The sequence below is a fragment of the Capricornis sumatraensis genome, chromosome 1 (assembly GCF_032405125.1).
Source record: "Capricornis sumatraensis isolate serow.1 chromosome 1, serow.2, whole genome shotgun sequence".
Classification (NCBI taxonomy): Eukaryota; Metazoa; Chordata; class Mammalia; order Artiodactyla; family Bovidae; genus Capricornis; species Capricornis sumatraensis.
Window position 1 is genome coordinate 99,579,290 of NC_091069.1, and position 20,302 is coordinate 99,599,591.

The 20,302-nt window shown below is 45.5% G+C and overlaps 1 protein-coding gene across 35 annotated transcripts in view; it reads right to left on the reverse strand.

Annotated features, from left to right (window-relative positions):
• Positions 1-15,635: 15,635 nt before the first annotated feature.
• MAP4K4 (mitogen-activated protein kinase kinase kinase kinase 4) overlaps positions 15,636-20,302 on the reverse strand; it is a 146,926-nt gene continuing 142,259 nt past the window's right edge. For all 35 annotated transcript variants that reach the window (XM_068985109.1, XM_068985291.1, XM_068985283.1 and 32 more), the window contains 3 exons: positions 19,874-20,033; positions 17,974-18,113; positions 15,636-16,217 (listed from right to left, as the gene is read on the reverse strand). In XM_068985109.1, coding sequence (XP_068841210.1) covers positions 16,134-16,217; positions 17,974-18,113; positions 19,874-20,033 — 384 coding nt within the window. In that variant the 3' untranslated portion in view covers positions 15,636-16,133. The remainder of the gene's footprint in view (positions 16,218-17,973; positions 18,114-19,873; positions 20,034-20,302) is intronic.

The following is a 20,302-nucleotide window of genomic DNA, read 5'->3' on the forward strand; positions in this document are numbered from 1 at the left end:
TAAAATATACACATTACTATATACAAAATAGTTAATGAACAAGAACCTACTGTGAAGCACAGGGGACTACACTTGGTATCTCGTAATAACATATAATGGGAAAGAATCTAGAAAAGTATATATACTTGAATCACTTTGCTATGTACCTGAAACTAACACACCATTTTCAATCAACTATATTCCAGTAAATAGTTTTCAACAAAATAAAGCAAAAAGCTATGTTACGTCCAGGTCTCTTTGTGCAGGTAAGTTTTTATTTCCCCAGAATAAGTGCCTGCAAGTGTTAGGTCATATTGCTTTTTTTTTTTTTTTTTTTACAAAGTGGCCGAATTCTTTTCCTAAGTGGTTACAATCTTTTCACAGTCTTATCAGTCACATAGGAGAGATTCTTCATCCACATGCTCACCAGCTTCTGGTGTTTTCATTACTTTGTATTTTAGCTATAATAGGTTCATTTACACTGATCTTTCATTTTGGTTTTGTGCCTCCTAGTGGCTACTGATGCTGAAAATAACTACAACTACTTATTTGCTCTCTCTCCTCTTCAATGAAATATCTCTTCACATCTTTTGTCCATTTTCTAATTGAATGGTATGTGTTTTTACTGCTGAGAATCCTTTATACATTCTAGATATGAGCCCTTTGTCTATAAGATTTGCAATCTCTTATCCTGAAGCTTATGTTTTCATCCTCTCAAGAGGGTCTTTTGCAGAGCAGAAGTGTTTAATATTGAAGAAGTTTAATCAATGAATTCTTTTTTTTTCCAAAACATGCTGGATGTTATGTCTAAGAACTCTTCATCTAGTCCTAAATGGCAAATGTTTTCTCCTTTGTTTTCTTACAAAAGTGTTATTTCTTATGTTTCACATGGAAGTTCATGGTACATGTTGAGTTGAATTTTGTACAACTAGTGTGGGTTGCCATTTCCTTCTCCAGGTCTCCTGCATTACAGCAGCTTTAATTCGTAAGTGCCAATAATTGGAAGCAATCCAGATGCCCCTCAATAGGTGACTGGATTAAGAAACCATGGTAAATTCATACAATGAAAAATTTTCCCACAAAAAAAAGAAAATTAGTCATCAAGCCAAAGACAGACATGGGAGAATTTAAACTGCTAAGTGAAAGAAGCCAATCTTACAAAGGTATGTGCCCTATGATTCCAATTCCATGAGATTCTGGAAAAGGCAAAACTACAATAAAAAAGACTAGTCATAAAAGGTTCAGGGGTGTTGGGGTGGCTCAGGTTTTTTGCTCCTCTGTGCATGTCTCTGAAAACACCAGGAGAGTTTATTTTTGAGGTTACAAATGAATTTTAGCAATTAGGCAAATTCACAAATATGCATACTGAAAATAATGAGCATGGGCTGTAATTTGTCTTCTAGCTGCTTTTAAGATTTCCGCTTTATCTGGTTTTTAGCAGGTTTATAATGGTGTATCTAGGTGTGCTTTTCTCCCCGCCTATGGATATGGAGCTTCTTCAATTAGTCACTTAATGTCTTTTTATAAATTTGGCAATATTGTTACCTGTCATCTCTTCAAATATTGCTTCGTTTTTACTTTCCTCTTCTGGGACGCCAGTGTCTCCATATTTAGATTTTTACACTGCATTTCATATGTCTCTTATACTCTTTTCTGTACTTCCATGCTTTTTCTCTCTGTGATTCTTTCTGGATATTTCCTATTGATCTATTTTCCAGATCACAAATCTTCTATTTTGCTGTCTCTAACCTACTGTTAAACTCATTTGTTGGAGTTACTTCGCCTTTGTATTTTTTTGCAATTATTTTGTATTTTTAAAAAATATGACAAAATTGACCATCTTAACCATTTTAAGTGTACAGGTTAGTAGGGTTAAGTACATTCACACTGTTGTGCAGTCAATCTCCAGAACTCTTTTCATCTTGCAAAACTGAAGTTCTGTGTGTATGACGCAATAACTTCCTATTCTTCCTCTATCCCCAGCTCCAGCTCCTGGAAACCACCATTCTGCTTTCTGCCTCTTTGAACCTGACTAGCTACATACCGCACATAAGTGAATCATGTAATACATGTCTTTTAGGGCTATTCACTTAGCTTAATGTCCTTAAAAGTTTATCCGTGCCATAACATGTGTCAGAATTTCCTTTTTAAGGCTGAACAATTTTCCAGCATGTTAGAGACCACATTTCCTTATCAACTCATCTACCAATGGACACTGGGTTGCTTCTACCTTTTAGCTGTTGGGAATTATATTACTATAAACATAGGTATACAAATATCTCTTCAAGATCTTGCTTTTTATTTTTGGGGGGGGGTGTACACACAGAAGTGGAATTGCTGGATCATATGGTTTTCAGTTCAGTTCAGGTCACTCAGTCATGTCCAACTCTTTGTGACCTCATTGACTGCAGCACACCAGGCTTCCCTGTCCATCATCAACTCCTGGAGCTTACTCAAACTCATGTCCATTGAGTTGGTGATGCCATCCAACCATCTAACCCTCTGTTGGCTCCTTCTCTTCCTGCCTTCAATCTTTCCCAGCAGCAGGGTCTTTTTCAATTAGTCAGCTCTTTGCATCAGTGAGTTTCAGCTTCAGCATCAGCCTTTCCAATGAATATTCAGGACCGATTTCCTTTAGAATTGACTGGTTTGATCTCCTTGCTGTCCAAGGGACACTCAAGAGTCTTCTCCAACACCACAGTTCAAAAGCATCAATTCTTTGGCACTCAGCTTTCTTTATAGTCCAACTCTCACATCCATATATGACTACTGGAAAAACTGTAACCTTGACTAGATGGACCTTTGTTGGCAAAGTAATATCTCTGCTTTTTAATATGCTGTCTAGGTTGGTCATAGCTTTTCTTCCAAGAAGCAAGCGTCTTTTAATTTCATGGCTGCAGTCACCATCTGCAGGGATTTTGGAGCCCAAGAAAAAAGTCTCTCACTGTTTTCATAGTTTCCCCATCTATTTGCCATGAAGTACTGGAGAAGGCAATGGCACCCCACTCCAGTACTCTTGCCTGGAAAATCCCATGGATGGAGGAGCCTGGTAGGCTGCAGTCCATGGGGTCGTGAAGAGTCGGACACGACTGAGCGACTTCACTTTGACTTTTTACTTTCATGCATTGGAGAAGGAAATGGCAACCCACTCCAGTATTCTTGCATAGAGAATCCCAGGGATGGGGGAGCCTGGTGGGCTGCTGTCTATGGGGTTGCACAGAGTCGGACACGACTGAAGCGACTTAGCAGCAGCAGTAGCAATGGGACTGAATGCCATGATCTTAGTTTTCTAAACGTTGAGTTTTAAGCCAACTTTTTCACTCTCCTCTTTCACTTTCATCAAGAGGCTCTTTAGTTCTTCTGCACTTTCTGCCATAAGGGTGGTGTCATCTGTATATCTGAGATTATTGATATTTCTCCCAGCAATCTTGATTCCAGCTTGTGCTTCACCTAGCCCAGCACTTCGCATGATGTACTCTGGATCATATGGTAATTCGTTATAATTTTGGGGAGGAACTCTCATACTGTTTTGCATAGCATCTGCATCATTCTACATTCCCACCAACAGCGCACAAGGGTTCCAGTTTCTCTGCATCCTTGCCAACCCTTGTTATTTTTCAGGGTTGTTTGGTGATTGTTGTTATTTTTTAATAATAGCCATCCTAATCGGTGTGAAGTGGCATTTTGTGGTTTGACTTGCAATTCCCTGATGAATAGTGATGTGACCATCTTTTTATGCATTTATTGTCCACTTGTGTATATTCTTTGGAGAAATATCTACTCAAGATTTTGCTCACTTTTTAACTGAGGTTTTCTTTAAAAAACTGTTGAGTTAAACAAGTTCTTTACATATTCTGGATATGTAAAGTATATCAGATAATAATATTATCTGCTATCATATCAGATAAATGATTTGCAAACATTTTTTCACATTCCATAGGTTGTCTTCTCATGTCCCTGGGGATTTTGACGGTGGTTTCTGTTACTGAAATTTTGATTCTACTTGTTTCCAGTTCTCTGCAGAAATTTTCACTTTCTTCATCTATTAAACATATGATCCAATGTAACTCCAAAATCTGCAGCACCTGTAGGTTCTCAAGTACATTTTTCCCCCGAGTTTGGTAAGCTTTTTGCTATTTCTTGGAACGTCTGATAATTTTTTACTGCATGCTGAACATAGTGTATAAGTAGACATACTTGGAGAAGGCAATGGCACCCCACTCCAGTACTCTTGCCTGGAAAATCCCATGGATGGAGGAGCCTGGAAAGCTGGGGTCCATGGGGTCGCTGAGGGTCAGACACAACTGAGTGACTTCACTTTTGCTTTTCACTTTCATGCGTTGGAGAAGGAAATGGCAACCCACTCCAGTGTTCTTGCCTGGAGAATCCCAGTTGACGGGGGAGCCCGGTGCGCTGCCATCTATGGGGTCGCACAGAGTCGGACACGACTGAAGCGACTTAGCAGCAGCAGACATACTTGAGGTCCACTAGTGTTACGTTCCCCCACAAATTACGTATTTTCTGGCAGGCAGTGAAAGTAGAGACACACCACCTTGCCAATCTGGTTTGCTCCTAATTCAAGTGTAGCCCTCCCGCAGCATCAGCAGGAAGCCTGGGGTATTCACCAAGGCTTTTCCTACTTACTGGGGAATTGACTGAAATTTTTGACTCCCCAGACTCATGTAACTGCCAAAAGCTCTGCTCAGGTTCCCAGGTTCTTAGCTGCTTGCACTCATGCTGCTTCTGAATCAGCAAATGTCTGAAGGGAAAAGTGGAACAAAATGTTGAGCTCAGCTTGATGTAGCTGTTTTTTCCCTCCTCAGGGATTTCAGATTGTGAGGTCTTGGCTGTTTTCATAGCCCTGACATTTGTATTTTGTCTCTTCAGTTACTAGGAGATTGCCAAAAGTTTGACTCCATTTCCCAGTCCCTTAGCTGCTGTTTTCTACTCTTGGACACATCGTTGTTGTTCAGTTGCTAAGTCGTGTCTGACTTTTTGTGACCCCATGGACTGCAGCCCTCCAGGCTTCCCTGTCCTTCACGATCTGAATTTGTTCAAACTCATGTCCATTGAGTCGGTGATTCCATACAACCATCTCATCCTCTGTCACCCTCTTCTCCTACCCTCAGTCTTGGATCCATGTGACTTTTTAATCAGCAAATCCCTCAAGGGTAGAAGCAATGAATATTGGGCTTGGACTTCCCTGGTGGCTCACACGGTGAAGCGTCTGTCTACAATGTGGGAGACCCGGGTTCGATCCCTGGGTCGGGAAGATCCGCTGGAGAAGGAAATGGCAATCCATTCCAGTACTATTGCCTGGAAAATCCCATGGACAGAGGAGCCTGGTAGGCTACAGTCCATGGGGTTGCAAAGTCAGACACGACTGAGCGACGCTCCTGTATGCAACTCAGTCTACAGCATTATGGTCCCTTACATCCTGCCTGCATTAACAGCTCTCCAGTGGTTTTGAACTCTTCGTTTTATTCTTTTATGGCGCTTGTAGTTGTTCTCAGTGGTCTAGAATACGCTTTTCTGCCATTACCTAATGCCTTTACCTTCACTTTAAAATAACACCACGATTTCTAAAATTAAAAGAATAATCAGTACACAGGCTGAAAGTTAAGGTCAAGAAAAATTAATAAGTAAGCTGAAAGACAATGCTAAAATCTTTAATACAAAAGGGAAAAAATGAGTCAATCCAACAAGTAGAACATCCAGCTCATAGGCAGCCCTTTGATGTCAGAGCTAGTGAAAGTGGGGGGAAACTGGAAAAAAAAAAGGCCCAGTGTCAAATCAAGTCACCAGACTTCAGACCAAAAGGCACCGCTAAAGGAGTAACTGGGGAAAAATCCATAAAGGAAAGAAGACTCATGAATATTCAGAATACCAAAAAGAAAAATTCTAGATGCTTCCAGAAGGAAAAATTTTCAAGTATCAAAGAATGAGAATCATACTAAAAACAAGTCCTCACACCTCCAACAATCAAATAATATAAGACAATAGAAAAATACCTTCACAATTCTGAGGGAAGTTTATGTTAATATAGCACTTTATTCCCAAGAAAACTATCAATCAAATAGTAGAGATGGAATGATCACAGACATTTTCAGAAAGACAAAGATCTGAAGTTTCCCTCCCATATACCCTTTCTGAGAAAGTTACTCAAGGATATCAAGAAAATAAGGAAGGAAAACAAGAAAGAGAAGGAAATGAAATCCAGAAAACAGTAGAACCCGGGTGGGGGAGGGGCAGTGATCAGTAAAGGGAAGTCTCGGAATGAGAAATGGCCAGCTGTCCTAGACAGCAACAGGCCCAGGCTAGGCCAGGAAGTGGGATGTCTCTCACCTGGAACAGTGGACCACATTCTGTAGGTGGTTATCAATGAAAGTCTGGATGATTTGAAAGTTAAGATGAAGATATCTTTCTTTAAAAGTATTTGGGGATTCTAGGCGGGAAAATCTATAGAGGAAAACCGTGGCTAAAATAAGAACCACAGTTGGAGCAATTAATAGAGTATGGGAAAAGATCATCAATTTGATTCAGATATAAGAAATATCTTCCCTTCAGTGGAAGAGAGGTCATAACATTTGACTGTAAGGAGGGAAAAGTGGTTCTAGCAACTCCTCGACTAGGTAGAGAATAGCATTTGGAGTTGAACTAACGTAAACACTATGCATCCATTTTCAAATTTCATGATCAACCCATAGAAAAACGTTACTAAGCATGAAACTGTTAAAAATAAAAACCTGTAAAGCAAAATTTGAGAGGTAGAAAATAGCAAAATGGGCTTCCCTGGTGGCTTAGTGGCAAAGAATCCACTGCCAGGGCAGGAGACACAGGTTCAGTCTCTGATCTGCAAAGATCCCACAGGGCCAAGGAGCAACTAAGCCCACGCGCCACTACTGAGCCTCTGCTCTAGAGCCTGGGAGCTGCAACTACTGAGGCACATGCACCCTAGAGGCTAGAACTGCACAATTAATTCTCGTTTTAGAATTTTAGAATTTAAAATATTAGAGAATATTTTAGAGTTAAATCTGCCTTTAGAAATATATTTTAGAATTAATATGACTAACAAGAATGCTACTGCTAAGTCGCTTCAGTCGTGTCCGACTCTGTGCAACCCCATAGACGGCAGCCCACCAGGCTCCCCCGTCCCTGGGATTCTCCAGGCAAGAATACTGGAGTGGGTTGCCATTTCCTTCTCCAATGCATGAAAGTGAAAAGTCAAAGTGAAGTCATTCAGTCGTGTTTGACCCTCAGCGACCCCATACACTGCAGCCCACCAGGCTCCTCTGTCCATGGGGTTTTCCAGGCAAGAGTACTGGAGTGGGGTGCCATTGCCTTCTCCAACTAACAAGAATAAAAATGTGTAATTCTGAAAAGCTGGAGAAAGGAGTGAGAAAAGGGGAATAAATTAGGCAAAGTCTTTTCTTAATAAGGAGTTAAACATTTACAAGGCTTCCCAGGTGGCTCGGTGGTAAAGAATCCACCTGCCAATGCAGGAGACACAGGTTCAATCCCTGGGTTGGGAAGAACCCCTGGGTTGGGAAGAACCCCTGGAGAAGGGAATGGAAATCCACTCCAGTATTCTTGCCTGGGAGATCTCATGGACAAGTCTGGCAGGCTACAGTCCATGGGGTTGCGAAAGAGTTGAACACTACTTAGCAATTTAACAACAAATAAACATTTACAGTTGATAAATCAAGAGGCATTTTTAAAAATTATAAAGTCTCTACCATGAAGAGTGTAGCATTTGTGCATAAGTGGTCTAATGGAACAAAACTGAAGATCCATAGTCCCAATCACACACACAACTCCACCCAGCCTAAAGTGCAAACCCATCACTGACCCTGGAGGGAAGTGAGAGGCAGACACCTGGCTGCCTCAGGGTGAGAGGACCAATACAAGCCCTTGCAGGATTTCTGTTTCAAGAGCAAAAAGCATCCATTGTATCAATAAATGTACATATGCCAAGTAAACCACCAGGGTGTCAGCCCCTTGATTCCTTCTCATTAAGAACTTTCTAAAGAGGGATTAAGAAAAACACGGGCAAGTGATAGCCCATCTCCCCTCTGGGTGCTCTCTGTACTTCCCTCTGATCGCGGAACTTGGCTCAAGTAACTGTGCTCATCTTATGCATTTTTCACCATCCTTACTTTTCTTGTTTTTACTAACTTCTATAGAAGGGGGTTCTTAAGCGTAGTCCCAGGCCAGCATCAGAAGCTGTAATGGTCAGGGCTTGTATTGGTCCTCTCACCCTGAGGCAGCCAGGTGTCTGCCTCTCACTTCCCTCCAGGGTCAGTGATGGGTTTGCACTTTAGGCTGGGTGGAGTTGTGTGTGTGATTGGGACTATGGATCTTCAGTTTTGTTCCATTAGACCACTTATGCACAAATGCTACACTCTTCATGGTAGAGACTTTATAATTTTTAAAAATGCCTCTTGATTTATCAACTGTAAATGTTTATTTGTTGTTATATTGCTAAGTAGTGTTCAACTCTTTTGCAACCCCATGGACTGTAGCCTGCCAGACTGTAGCCCCTGAGACTCTCTGGCCCCACCTCAGAGCTCTTGAACCCGAAACTCTGGGCCTGGAATTTGCAATGGGTTCTAACAAGTCCTCCAGGTGACGTGGCACATGCTGGGCATTTGCTACAGGACTTAGGTGTCTACACCTGCAACCTTGTGGGTCCTTCTTCCCTCCTGAGCCCCACCCTGTCCTCAGGGTGCCTTGGGGTGCTCCATTGTTAGGGGAAGCACACTGATTGAAACCACCTACCCTGGCCAGGCCCTTTAGTAACCATTCGCATGAGTTGTTTTATGACAGGAGATCTTGGTAAGGAATATGGAACTAATAAGCCACCACCAACTGGAAGAGTTCGGGAAAGGTCGAAAGGAGACACCGCGTGTCCGTCCACTTCCCGGAATCCCTCTCGGTAGCATCCATCCATCTTGGCTGAGTGATGCGTGCGCCACCAGGAAACTCTGAATTAGAGTGATTGGCCAAAGACCACCCAGAAACTAATCCCATCACCATGAAACCCGAGACTGCGAGCCACACAGCAGAGCTGTTCTCCGGGGTTCCCTTACCCTACTGCTCACCACTCGGGTGCCCTTTCCCAATAAAATCTCGTTTTGTCAGCACATGCGTCTCCTCGGACAATTCATTTCCAAGCGTTACACAAGAGCCCAGTTTCGGGCCCCGGAAAGGGTCCCCCTTCCTGCAACACCACGGCTGCAGGGTGGCCAGCATCTCTTTTCAACTCCTTATAATAAACTTCCTTTTGGAGTCTGAGCCACAACTGGCTCCCTTCATGTTATACAATAAGCTCAGCAGCAACACAGTGGCTCAAAGTATGGGGCTTCAGAAGCACTGACTGAAAGGATCAACTGTTTTGTGTATAAAATTAGTTATTCTGATGCAGATACTTCATGTTCAGTTTTATGGAGGTTACAAATATGTTCTCAGTCGAGCTTGATGAACTGATCTTGAGGAAGTATCTTCTAAGACAAGAGTTTGGTTCTCCACAAGATGCCCTTACTTCCGGCAGATTCCAGGAGCATTCACTTAGGCTACACCCGGTTCACAACCACAAAGGCTTCAACGTAAATGTTGTGCTGGAACGACTGCATCTGATCTTCCAGAATGGTATCAAAGCATTTGTTGTCGTGTCCGACTTGGCGAACCCATGGACTCCTCTGTCCTTAGGACTTCCCAGGCAAGGATACTGGAGCAGGTTGCCATTTCCTCCTCCAGGGGATCTTCCCAACCCAGGAACTGAACACTCACAGGGATCTCCTGCGTCTCTGGTATTGGCAGGTGAATTATTTACCACTGAGCCACGTGGGAAGCCCATCAAAGCATCAGGAGTTTAACAAGAGGGTTGCACTTCAACAAAAGGGCGATTACAACCTGAACTCTCATACCTGCCCCACCCTGCATTCCAGCCACAGGACAGGGGCAGTCAAGAGGCATGGAACAGTTTGCTCTTGTTAGGCACTGGGCCATACACGAATGTGCCGTGATGCACAGTGTTACAGTTACTACTGTTTCTCAACGTCTGCATGGGCTGAGTGCTTGTGTGAATCGCACAGTGGCAGGAATCAGAGTCTGGACACAAAGGTGGAATGGAGAACTTAAGAAGTGACTCGGAACTGAGATATGCTGGGCGAAATCCACAATTTCAGTCTTGGTGTGAAAAATAAAAAAAGTAAATGAATTTCTCTGTTCTGAGCGAGGTGGTCCATCGATCCTAAGGCTGAAAGAAGGCAACAACAGCAACTATAATGAACGGGGGACACCAAAACAAAGGACGACACAGACACAGAGAAAGAAACGAAGCACACGCTACAACAGGGTGAAGCTCCAGACATCCTGAGAAACCGAAGGAACCAGTGACAGACGAGTGACATGGAACGTCCGAGAGACAGGCCCACATCATGAGGGTGGAGGACAGACTGCAATGGCGTTCAGGAGCATGGGAGGGGGGCGGACCAAGGGGTGACGGCAAAAGGGTACAGGCTGTCTTCTTGGGGTGATAACCACGTTTAAAGATGGAGTGTACATGCAACTCTGAAGGACTAAAGGCCACTGAGTTACATGCACTCTTTAAATGGTGAACTGTGTGGTATGGATCACCTCAATAAAGTTACCAATAAAAGAACCAAAGGCAGTATTTAATATAGTTTATTGTAGAAAAGCTGTTTAATACTGGTTTCCACAAAAGGAGCTAGCAGCGCTGCTTGGCTGACGCTCCATCCACGTCATCTCTCTGCAGCAGGACTTCTGAGGGGAGAAGCTGCCAGAAGCGTATAATTCAGACCGTAATAAAAACAATAATCTTGTGCCGGACCATTGACTTCAAATTTCCTGTGACCAATGAAACTAGGAGATAAGACCTAGGCATTGAGGTCCCACAGTGTCTTCACAAGAAGCCAAGTTGCAGCCGATGGGGCTGGTGGTCTGCTCCAGGACTGGGTGGTCCGAGCCTGGAGTAGGCAGGGCTCACAGCCCTCCTGGGGCCTAGGTGCCCCAGGGCACTTCCTCACAAGCCCCATGCCACAAAGGGGCCTGGCTTCCTCTTCAGATGAACATCCGAGGTTTCATTTTAAGCTACTAAAGCGAACAACAAGGAAATTAGAGTAGCAAACCAGTGAGGACCAATCCCAGCTCAAATGCGGGCTCGGTGACTCGGTCACATCTGACTCTTCACGACCCCATGGACTGCAGCCCCACCCTGCTCCTCCGTCCATGGAATTTGCCAGAATACTGTCATATGCTGGGTCTGTATACAGATACAAACAGAACGAACAAAGCAACATCGGGCCATCATCAGGGAATCAGAGAGAAGTGAGGTGAACTATGAGCACAAGGAAGTTAGGTCAGACAGAGGCAGAGGTGGAAGAGAGCCAGGCAGATTCTGAAACGCACATCCCACACGATATGAGCATCTCATAGTGAAGGGCGGGACAGGCCAGATGTGAGCATCTCCTACCTGAACACCTGCTACTTCCCTCCTGAGAAAATGGATTAATTCCTTAGCCATTTTACTTTGCAAAACACAGCACCTACTTCTGCTTAAGTGAAGCATGGGCATTGTTGAAAGGGGATGACTTGACCACGGGACCTCCTGTGAGACCCCCACCAATGGAGGGAAGCTGGAACAAGGGCTCAACCACAGACCACCGGAGGTTTACTCCTCGTCACCCACATCAGCTGCAACAGACGAGGAGGAAGGTAACTCGTTCATTTGGTGGCCTAGGTATTTCCAAGTTTATTTTCACCTTAGAGCAGGAACGTGTCTCTAGCATGAAGCAGAGAGGAGCTAGTTGACCAACACGTGCAATTGATGATGAAGTTGCATGGCTGCTGCTACTGCTACTGCTAAGTCTCTTCAGTCGTGTCCGACTCTGTGCGACCCCACAGACGGCAGCCCACCAGGCTCCCCCATCCCTGGGATTCTCCAGGCAAGAACACTGGAGTGGGTTGCCATTTCCTTCTCCAATGCATGAAAAGGAAAAGTGAAAGTTGCTCAGTCGTGTCCAACTCTTAGCGACCCCATGGACTGCAGCCCACCAGGCTCCTCCATCCATGGGATTTTCCAAGCAAGAGTACTGGAGTGGGGTGCCATTGCCTTCTCCGAAGTTGCATGGCTACTCCTCCCCACCTTGGGCTCTGGCAAAGTGCAGACACCCACGGCTGACCTGGGATGTACCCCGTGTGGAATGTTCCTGCCAAGCTATGGGGTGGGGGTGTACGGGTGTTGATGGAGCACATCCACGGCAGGGCCATGATGACTTTGCACTGGAGGAGCTCCAACGATCAGGCTTAGGTTCTTGTTTACGCACCAATTTGAGAAAGGGTTCCTTCCAACGTCCAATTAGCTACAGAACAGATAGCATGCACTTTACTTCTTGATTCAATTCAGGCTTGGAAAAACAAGCCGGTTTCTTCCTAAGAAGCTTTACTTTTGCTTTTGGCTTCAGGAACATGGCCATCAAGAGCTCACTATCAACTTCATTTTAAGATTTTAAATAAAGTATTTATTTATTTGGCTGTGTCAGTTCTCGGCTGCCCTTGTGGCACAAGCGCTTCCTTCGAGTGGGTTGTTTCAGCTCTGCAGTTGAGGCACAGAGGCTTAGTCACCTCGCGGCAAGTGGGATCTTCCTGGACCAGGAATCAAACCCATGTCCCCTTCAAGGGAGGTGGATTCTTAACTACTGGACCCCTAGAGAAGCCCCGCATTCTAAGATCTCTGAACAAACGTTTGCCGCTTTTGTAACTTGTGCCTGGGAATGCCCTGGGCCACGCCTTTCAGGGAGGTGGCGAAATCTGGGAGCTGCTCACTCGGGCCTTGGGGTGGCACCGGGGAAGGTGGATCCTTATAGAAAGTGAACATTCTGCAGGAACAGAATATATTTGAAACTCATGCCACATGAAACAGGTGTCACTTTTACTTTATTTAAGGACAAAAAAAGGGGAGAAGAGGGACCACAGTCATTTTCATAATACACAGAAGACAAGTTAGCACTGAAACAAGGCTGCGTACTTGCCACCAGTCTGCTTCGCAGTTCTGATTAGTAAACTTAATGCAGCTCGTCATTTGCATTACCGTTTAGCAAATTTATAATTGGCAAAATTAGGGATTATGAACCATCATTTAAGTGGACTACAACTAAAAAGCCTAAATAACCCATAAAAATCACTTAAAAATAGACCATAAATATGTGATGCCCATTAGTGTAACAAAACTATTTTTTGTAAACATTTTCTTCACAACATGTGCATGAGAAAAAGTAAAAAAAAAGAAAAAGAAAAAAAAACTGCACTCGATATAGAGACTCCGTTTTAAATACAGAAAAGTATCACTTATTAAAGCTTCAACTAAACCTAGAGCCATACTGGTATTTTGTTTGGAAGAGTTGTCATGGTTTTCTAGGTTCCATATTTAGTGGTATCGGCACAATACTAAATTCTCCTGCTAATTTTGCCATCTTGGCACTTGAGTGAAGTCACTACCCTGTTAGGAATGAAATGGAGAGAGCCTGCCATCTTCCATGGAGAAAGCTAACCCGGCGCCTACTCGAAGCTGTAGCGACCTAAGTTGGTCTGCACGGTGGGAAGGCCAAGGAGGGAGGGACACCCCAGACAAGGCAGGAGACCCCAGGCACCCAACCAAGGGACCAGTGGCTGGTCGACCTCAGTCAGCCAAGCCCAGTGACGGATTCAATCACGTTCAACTCCCACACCATACCACCAGTTGCTGCCCAGGTAGGACAGGCCCACGCTGACCTGAGCTTGGAGCCCATCATCCTCAACCATTTTATATCTTTCATGTTGGTATCATAAGTTTAGTATTTTTTTGAAAGACACCTGCCCAACTTGGCCTTTCGCTGAAGTCATGGGAGGGGCTACAAGTGACCCAACTATGCAGTCCGTTCTCCCCCTGATGCACGTGTTTGCTGGGGCACATTTCGTCTCCCGTCAAAAGCCAACCCGAGAAGGGAATCACCAGCAGTAATGTGGCAAGGACTGCAGGCCTGCAGTGATTGGTCTGGCCAGTCTCAGAACTCCTGCCAAGGGCGGGATTAGTGCCCAGATCTTCCCTCCTTGAAGTACAAATGACCAGAACAGAACTGGTTCTTTCTGCCTTAGATGTCAGCACTATGCTGAAGTCAACACGCATGGAAAGCCTGTTTCCCCAGCCTGAATCCTTCCAACATGGAAACAGGTTTTCTCAGCAGGTGCTGCTGTGGTGGGTGTACGTGACCAGCTGTTGTTTCTGCATTTGTGAGCCTGTGTACTCTTCACTACATTTTTGAAATTCAAAGGAGGAGCGTTTGGCAAAAATGCTGACCCAGAAGAAAGAGAACAACAGGTCAAAGCAGATGCCAAACGGGATACGGCTTTGGGGGTGGGGGCAGACTCAGCAAACAGGTGCAAGTGATTGTTAATTTCTTGGGGCGGAAAACCTCCACTTTGATGTCATAAAAGCAAATTCACCATGGAGGAGGAATAAGCCTAGGCCACACCGAGCTTTTGTTTGGTGAGTGAGATTCCCATCAGAACTCTGCCAGAAGACAGGCAGACGGCTGAGCCACCCTTTAACAAGTAATCAATATAACCAACATGCTCAGAGGAAGCCAGTGACCAGAAGCCATGAAACCAATTATTACCCAAGACATTTATTACAAATGTCATGAACATATTCATGAAGTAAAACTGGTTTAAAAAACAGAGAGAGCGCGCAGAGAGAGCGAGCAAGGGAGAGCACTCGAGAAGCCAGGGCTCTGATATCACACCCGAAACGCAGGAAGATGCTATCTTACGAATGAGCAGTATTAACTACATTCTTAAAATAGTTTTAGTGCATTGCATTTTTAGAAAAAGGGAAATACCCCCGGCCCCAAGCAAAGGTTCCGGCAACACTGTCAACAGTTTGTGGGGTTGTCCCCCATATGACCACCTGTCTGCAAACTCCGAGCTGAGAACAGCGAGGCCCCGTGTGCTGCCGGCAATGGCCGCCTGTCCATCCACCACCACCACTGATGAACCTGGTGGAAAACAACGTGATCTGCTTTCTCAGCTCAGAAAGCAGACGTGCCCCTCAGCAGACAAGCCTCATGGCTGTTTCCCACCTTTGGGGACAATTTCTCTTGTGCCTACTGAGACGTGACAAAATAACAGTCAAACTTCAATTGGATCGTTTTGGTATTAAGGTTAAACATTAATGTTTTCCTCCAAAGACATAGAAACTAAACCACCTCTTAATGCATTAAAAACAATGAGGTAGGCGAAAAAATAAACACGTGGTTGAAAAAGATTTTTTTTTCCCCTCTGCAAGTGCCGATCGTGGTGAAACTGCTGTTGCACTTCCAGGTTTAAACAAAAATTAAACCTTTGACCGAGGCAGCGCTAATACTGTCACACAACAAGGTTCTGGGCAGGATACAAATGCACACCCTTTCTTTTTCCTTTTTTTTTAAAAAGAATCATCTGCACGTGATTTTAGGCAAAACTTGGTACACAGAAAAACAACTGAGTTCTTGGCCAAAAAAAAAAATCCCAAGAAACCAAATGGGTCCCTAAACCCACCCACCCGCCTCCCAAGCCCCACCCACAAAAAAGTTATCCTAGTAACTGTGTCTTTCACATTTTATAAATATTAACTTCTTAAACCTGCACCTTCTTCTTTGTCCACATATGGTCACATTACAAAAAAAAAAAAGAAATGTCAATTAAATACGTTGTTAATGTTACTATATTAAATCTGCTCTTGGCTTCAGCGACCTGCTCCTCTGAGCGCACGTTTACACCTCCAACCCCCCCGCCGGCGTCTGGTCTCCACCCGCAGACGCCCCAGGATGGAGCTGCAGACAGGCAACGCTGGAGCTGGAGGGAATGCGCATGCGTTCTGCCCGCCGCTCCATCCCAGCACGGATAGCACCCGATGGCAGTCTCAACAGCACCAGCTGCGATGCAGCCTCGATTTATTTCGAACAGGACAGGAAGAGAATGGGGATGAACTGGTAAGAGCGGGTGGGGGCGGGGAGGAGACCCCGCCCACGCGGCCCGGGCAGCTCCGCGCTCCAGTTGCCAGGATCTCCGGGTTCTCGTGGTCGACACCTCCGGGGCCGCAGCCTAGCCCGCCACTCCTACCAGCTCAGAAGAGAGGTCCTGCCGAGAGTCATGAAGTAAACCTGGCTGCTGCCCCCAGACCGGACCGAGGCGAAGAACACCTGCAGGGGAAGAGGGGGAGAGGGGTGAGGGGGACCCCGAAAGCCCGGAGGCCCCTCCCAAAGGAAATCTGGGGTGATGTCCACTCGTCAGCACGGAGCCGGTTTTCATCTCCACTACGAGGGCTTCTCTGGAGGCTCAGACGGTAAAGAATCTGCCAGCAACGCGGGGAGACCTGGGTCAGGAAGATTCCCTGGAGCAGGAATGGCAACCCACTCCAGTATTCTGGCCTGTAGAATTTCATGGACACAGGAGCCTGGTGGGCCTCCAGCCCAGGAAGTCACAAAGAGCCGGAGGAGGCTGAGCAACTAACATTTTCTTAACTTAGGAAGACTCCTTAGCCAAGAGTGACTCTGTGCACCCCGTGCGCTATTGTGAGAACACAGAGGAAACAAGGGGATGTTCCCCAAACTGGATCACCTGCGCTCACCCCCACCCTTAACACCTTCTGAAAGATCAACGTGTTTGGCAAACTCAGTGATCAGTGGGGAGGCGGCTCAGCCGCCTTGTTTCTCTTTTAAAAAATGAAACTGAAATGTCTTGGTTATTTCATAGGACTCTACTGTCAAAAAATATATAATTTAGTTTTGTGCCTTTTATTAATAAACCCTGATGGGTGTGACATCATGAATGATTTAAAAAAAATTTTTAATGCCTGAAGTTCAAAGAATACCATGGTTATGGCTCCACTGAACATACTTAGGAAAATGTAAACCCCAAAGCTGGTTAGCTCTGAGGTTGTGTGGATTTCCAAGGTAAAAGATTTGGGAGATATTATGTAGGTCAAATGCACCAGCGAATGAGCCAGAGGACTGGACTGCAGGAGGAAGTGGGCTGGGGGGATGTGGACGGAGTAGGCACCTAGTTGGGCGGGAGGCCCACCTGCCAAGGGGAGATGACAGCTCTTCTTCATCCTAGAAGTCAACCTGAGGTCTGGTGACTGGAAGGCTTAATGTATTTCAATGTGAAGCAAGAGGTGGAAATGTTTCTAAGGCTGTAGTGGGCTGCCTCAGGTAGTCGTATTTTCATCCAAGTGACAGAAGAGAGAGAAATCTAAGCTTAGAAAAGGCCAGAGGGGTCAACACCCTTGGCCAGCTGTCTGCTCCACTCCAAGGCTGTTTCGGGAGGAAGGGAGTCCTGGAGAAGAAAACGATGTGGCCAGTTCGGAAAAGCAAAGGTTTTAACTTGGGCTTTGATGCTCTGGGGTCTCACAGGTTTCACCTGTAGGCAGCACTCCGGCTTTTGCATAAAATCATTTCTCCTCTTAGGCACTTATGCCAGGAAATCAATGCAGTTATGTCAATACTCGAAAGACGGACTAACAAGTGGTATATTTCATGCATATATCAGGAGAAGGAAAATTTCCCCTATTACTTAAATGTGTACGAGGGTTCTTTCAAATCACCAAAGAGTTCCATCCATCTAAACTGGGAGCTTTAACCTTTTCTATCCCTAAACTAAACACAGCCTGGACAGGCCACCTAATGGCGAGGGGGGCGGGGGGAACCTCAAAAGACAACAAAAACCCAACACAGAATGATTTCTGCAGAGATAAACATGTCCACCCCCTCAACAAAAACAAAACAAAATATATCCTGACCTCCATTAATGGGTCTAAAAAGGCACTACTGAAAAGTTCCTTGATAAAGTTATTTCAGACTCTATCGAAATCCCAAGGAAAGGCTTCACAGAACTCCATGCAGAATAAACCACTGCTGAAAGATAACATCTAAAAAGAATCCCTAAGGAGACTGTTACCTTGTCATTGCGTTCACACAAGAATTTCAGCCTTTGAGCCCTTTTGTGCATAAACACGCCATCCAAGTGGCCAGTTTCCACAGATCGGATCTCTATGGCCTTTTCTCCCCAGCCCATCGTCTGATTGGATCGAATATATGCTTTTTGAGAGAGGAAAACACATATTGTTAAAGATGAGGAAACAGCCATGGAAAGAAGCATACACACACACCACCCCTCTAAACAGCTGGCAGTTGGAGGTTTTTGTAAGACAGGGGTCCCCAACCTCTGGAATATAATGGCTGATGATCTGAGGTGGAGCTGATATAACAACAGAAATAAAGTACACAATAAATATAATGTGCTTGACTCACCCCCAAACCATCCCTCCTCTCCTACGGCTTCCAGGAAACTGGACCCTGGTGCCAAGAAGGGTGGGGACCACTGATGCAAGGAACTCTACACGTGCAACACTGTGGGTCATCCTCGAAGGTGATGTTTTAAATTATCAGCTGAGTCTGTTGATGCCTCCGAGGAGGACATACTGGAGCATTACCCCCAGTCCCTGTCCATAGTTTGGCTTATACTTTCCTCACGCCAATTACCAGGGAGAAGAAAAGGCACGTGGACAGAGCCAGAGACTTGGCCGCTATAAAACCAAAGTAGTTTGGGGAAATAAACTTGGAGCCAACAGGGTTCCAGACGTCAGTCTTGAGGACATGCGCAGGGAATGTCAGAGGCTGTGTGTGGACTGCGGCTGGACCATGAGATCGCCACAGCATCACTCACCCTCCTGTTCCCCTCGCCTTCCACCCATTAGTCACAACTACATCTGTCTTACTGTCCCTGGCTGCCTTGGATTAAACAGAGGACTGTGAAGACAGAGCTTTAAGCAATGATTCCTTGGGGCTTCTCTGGTGGCTCAGTGATAAAAGAATCTGCCTGCCCATGCAGGAGACGTGGGTTCGATCCCTGATCTGGGAAGATCCCACATGCCGTGGAGCAGCTAAGCCTGTGAGCCCCAACCAGAGCCCGTGGCTCACACACCCTAGAGCCTGTGCTCCACAGCAAGAGAAGCCTGCACACCACCCGGGGAGAGTAGCTCCCACTCGCCACAGCCTGAGAAGAGCCCATGCAGCAACAGAGACCTGCTGCTGCTCTGCTGCTGAGTCACTCCAGTCGTGTCCGACTCTGTGTGACCCCAGAGACGGCAGCCCACCAGGCTCCCCCGTCCCTGGGACTCTCCAGGCAAGAACACTGGAGTGGGTTGCCATTGCCTTCTCCAATGCATGAAAGTGAAAAGTCAAAGTGAAGTCGCTCAGTCATGTCCGACTCCTAGCGACCCCATGGACTGCAAACTTCCAGGCTCCTCTGTCCATGGGATTTGCCAGGCAAGAGTACTGGACTGGGGTGCCACTGCCTTCTCCAACAAAGACCTAGCACAGCCAAAAAGAAAATAAATAAACTTATTTTTAGAAAAAAGATGGGGAAGAGCCAACTCATTAGAAAAGACCCTGATGCTGGGAAAGATTGAGGGCTGGAGGAGAAAGGGGGCAACAGAGGATGAGATGGTTGGATGGCATCACTGGCTCAATGGACATGAGTTTGAGCAAGCTCCAGGAGACCGTAAAGGACAGGGATGCCTGGCGTGCTGCAGTCCATGTGGCTACTACGAGCTGGACATAACTTAGTGACTGAATAACAAAATAAATAAATTGATAAAAAAAAAAAACTATTAAGATTTTGTCCTAACATAAGAGTATGACACATCACAGTCTACAATCCACCTTTCCCACCACCTACTGCCAACCACTCTGTTAAATGGTCTGAACACCATGTAACACCAGTATCTGAAACAAACACAGCCGCAGGAAAGGCCCTACTTTAACAAACACGACTGCTTCCGCTCAGGGACACGTACCTACAGACGTCGGCATCTCTCCCCACTGCAGAACCACATCCTTGGTGATCCTCCCGTACGTGTTCACGTAAACCCCTTCATCTTCATAGCACACTAGGAGCTCCATGCCGTCCGTGTTGGGGAGGATGATGATCGCGTGGGGTTTGATGCTACACTGGATCTGGAGAAGGGGGACAGAGCACAGGGAAGCCCGTCAGCGGCCACCTCTATTCCTGCACACAGGCTTAATAAGCGTGTCTTGTGCAAAGGCACTGGCTCAGCTTCCTGGTGGTAAATACAGCAACTGGACAACACTGTGGAGAAGCCACGTGATGTCAGATATATCTGAAAGTCTACCTCTGATACGCCCTATACACTGGTCATTCACATCTCCTGAGGCCCCTGGAATATATTTGGACTATGGGCCCCATTTAATACATTACATTCCTC